General features: G+C 52.2%; 1 protein-coding gene across 1 annotated transcript; it reads left to right on the top strand.

Annotated features, from left to right (window-relative positions):
- Positions 1–272: 272 nt before the first annotated feature.
- LRP88_12087 (uncharacterized protein) lies at positions 273–2,941 on the top strand (the record flags this gene model as incomplete). Its single annotated transcript, XM_083248495.1, has 4 exons — positions 273–1,963; positions 2,017–2,519; positions 2,569–2,740; positions 2,830–2,941. The coding sequence occupies 4 exons, from the start codon at positions 273–275 to the stop codon at positions 2,939–2,941; spliced, it is 2,478 nt and encodes an 825-aa protein (XP_083095925.1).
- Between the last annotated feature and the right edge of the window lie 502 nt (positions 2,942–3,443).

Here is a 3,443-nt window from a genome sequence, read left to right as displayed (position 1 = left end):
TTTGTTAGTGCCGGTGGCACAGGCTGAGCCCGGCCATGTCTGACCCCATCGATATCCCTCTCAAGAGAAGCCGCCTCGGAGGGGCGGCTCATGGGACTCGCCCTTTTCCAGAAGATGAGGGGCCATACATGGGCTATATCGAAATATTTCAAAAGTATAGAGGCTAGGTTCTCCCAGGGCTTCCTCCTCAATGCTAACAAGTCAGTGGCCACATCTACCAAGCCGTGTCCTCCGGCTCTGGCAAGTATATTACAGTCGGTTCACGATGCGACATGCCCGCTCTCGCTTTCATAGTTGAGAAGAATAGGGTTACAAAGACGACCACGATAGCCGTGCATGGAAGAGATCTGAAGCGCGCGATTGCACGCGCCATTCCTGAGGTCAAGGTCAAACCATTTGAGCTAGCCCTCGATTTCAACACAGTTGTCAAGCACTATGCTGACTTGAAGGCCGAGGCTGCCTACTTATCCATGTGGGAACCTTATAACGATACGACCAAGGAAATGGAATTGCTGGTCAACGACCTCCTGTTAGAGCGTGCCCTCTACGATGGCCTCGACCTCGCATCTCTGCGAGAGGAGGGCATTCTCTCCAGCACCCACATCCATGCCATCCGCGAGAGATGTATTGACCTTGGCTTGGCTGATCTGGAGATCTGCCACCGTATCGGCCAATCATCTGAACACCAAAAGGAAGAATACCTGAAAAGCCAGAATTACAGGATTTACCAGCTTGCGATGGAGGGCAACCTTGGTGATCTTGTCGCATTCTGCGAGCCTCTCCTTAGGTCCAGAGAGATCGAGGTGTTTTTCAACTCTGATCTCCTTCGGCAACTCCTCGACAAGGACTTCTTCGATATTTACCAGTACCTGCTGGATCTCATCGATCGCACAAGACCGACGGCAGTGGATGTGCCTGATCCTGACTACCCCGACATAACATACGACCCGTTTTGTGTCGCTATTCGTCTCGGCCATTACCCTACAGTTCAAGCCATGGTGGTTGAAGAAACAACCTTTGAAGGGTACATTGCGGACGACCTTGAAGCGGGCGTTGACCGCGTCTTAACACCGCTCCTAGCTGCAGTCCTATGGAATCGCTCCGATATGATCCAGATGTTCAAACAGTCTCCCATATACTGTGGACGCATGACACAGGCCGTCCACCTTGCCGCCGAGGTGGGGTTGCCGACTATCATGCAGACTCTCAGCGAGACTCCCCAGATGAAGGCTGGGTATGGCCCGATGGTGAACAGGTATCCCCCACAGAGTCTATCGGAAAGACTTCTTGAGTTGCCACAGCAGGACTTGTCCTGGATCAACTCGTCACCAGTTCCTCTATCACCTATTGGAGATGCGAGTTTATCTAGTATCAGCTACGCGGCGTATAGTTGGGGTCTTGAGGTTCAACCACCATGGGAGGGTTTTGCATCCATCACTGCAATTGACTCTCCCGCGATGGCCAGTGTCTCCGTCTTCACGCCTGCTACGTACTCAAGTCTGCCTACCCCAGTCGAAGAAGTCATGAACCCACTTTCAGCCTTCTCTCCAGTTTTGCCGTCACCAACTGGGCTCTGTGTCTCTACGCTCGCCAGTCCGCATAGCTTCGGTCAGATGGATAAGCCACTGCCGATATCTGCACGGCCTAGGGATGTCCCTCTATTCATAGGCCACACAAAGAGCTACAGAAAGCGTCACAAGTCTGGGCGCGCCTCTCTGGTGCGACTTGAACGGCGGTGTCAGATCGTGGGCAGTGTCTGCGGTAACTGCATCAACCAACACGAGTATCTAGAGATATCGAGTCAATGTGCCGATACTCATAGTGCCTGGAAATTGGGACTCGAGTCTCTCCGCAAGATCATGAATAACCTAGCACCCTGCGGCCTCGCCGAGACTCTCGCCAGCCTCCTGGTGGCGGATGCTCTGGTCTGCCAAATTTCTCAGGAGGAAGGCCTTATATCTCAGTGCGAACCTTTCTTACTCAATTTCTTTGTCTTTTTACTAACACTGTATTCAGATTTGTCGCCGATCTGTGGCGCTGGAAGAGCGGTCTCACTCAAGTTGAAATGGCCTTGTTTGACAAGATTGCTTGCGCTGCGTGGAACATCGACACCATTCCCATCTCAATTTCGAACACTCACAAACCTGGATTTGGCAACATGATAAGGGAGCTCGTCTCTTGTAAAACCTTGGAACCAACTAGGACAGTGTCGCGTGGCATTCGGTTGGAGTCGATTCAGAGACAGATGAAGACTCACGAGAGGCATCCGAGGCGCCTCAAGCGAATTCAAGAAAATAGCACTCCACAAAGCGTCGAGGATTTGCAGGATGATCGGCCTCAATCTCCTGAGCTGGAGGGGTTTTGGAAGACGTCTATCCGCATCGAGGATTTCTTTGATGCGCCAGCTTATCACAAAGACTCAATACTTCCCGAATCATCAGACAGAAAGCCTGTTCATGCCAGCGTGGCCATATTACTTGAATCGGTGGCCTTTACAGTATTTCTCGCAGCAGCATCGTGTAAGTCTCAAGTCCTTCTCTTTCACTGATGACACTAACAATTGGGTAGCGACCCAGCATACCCTGGAAGATGACCAGCCGCAGTCTGTTGCATCGCCACACTCAGTTGATAACCAATCCCGCGCGATGGTGGAAGAATTTCTTAGCCTGAAGTCTGAGGACGAGTTCTCGTATGATTCCGGCATTGGCATGGACTCACCTGTCAAGAACTCTGTAAGCCGGTACATACTGGAGATGCGGAAGGCGAGTGAGAAGCGGACTCGGCTGCCGTCAATGACCCCCATGACATCGAATTTGGCGAGCCTAGCAGGGTTTCGCTCACCAACGAACTCCGCCATGGCCATTACAAGTTCCATCTCAGGTGCGCCACCGGCGATGACGGCGGCGACTACTGTCTTGCTGCCGGCGGAAACGTTGGATAGCTTGGGTTTAGGCGAGACACCGGACGACCTCGACTTCCAAGGCCTTGGTTTCCTTGACTTCCAGGACCCCGAATTTCTGGCTGTTGACCCCCAAGCCTTTGGGAGTTATGAACTTGATTTCCAAGCTCAAACGCAGGAACCTCGGAGCCAGGAGACTCAACATCTGGAGTCTCCTTTGCCAGTCAGCAACTCATCCGCTGCCATGACGCCCCCAACGACCACGACTACGACCAAGAGGAAGCCCAGCTGCCCTCAGTGTGAAAAGACATTTTCGAGTGTGAGCAACCGTAACAAACACATCAGGGAGGGATGTCGGTTTGGAGAAAAGTCGACATATCCTTGCAGCTATCAAACTTTGGGATGCACCAAGTCGCTCAGCTCATACTGGTACCGACAGCGGCATGAGGAGGACCGCTGCAAATACAATCCCTCAAGAGCCCGTCGATGAAAGAGATCGATGGAATAACGACTTATGTAATGATTGGGTATACCCTTGGGCGTT

Source organism: Fusarium phalaenopsidis (genome assembly GCF_050370095.1).
Source record: "Fusarium phalaenopsidis strain FUZ10S chromosome Unknown contig_32316, whole genome shotgun sequence".
NCBI lineage: Eukaryota > Fungi > Ascomycota > Sordariomycetes > Hypocreales > Nectriaceae > Fusarium > Fusarium phalaenopsidis.
Note: the sequence above shows the minus strand (reverse complement) of the source record. Positions and strands in the feature narration are given on the sequence as shown.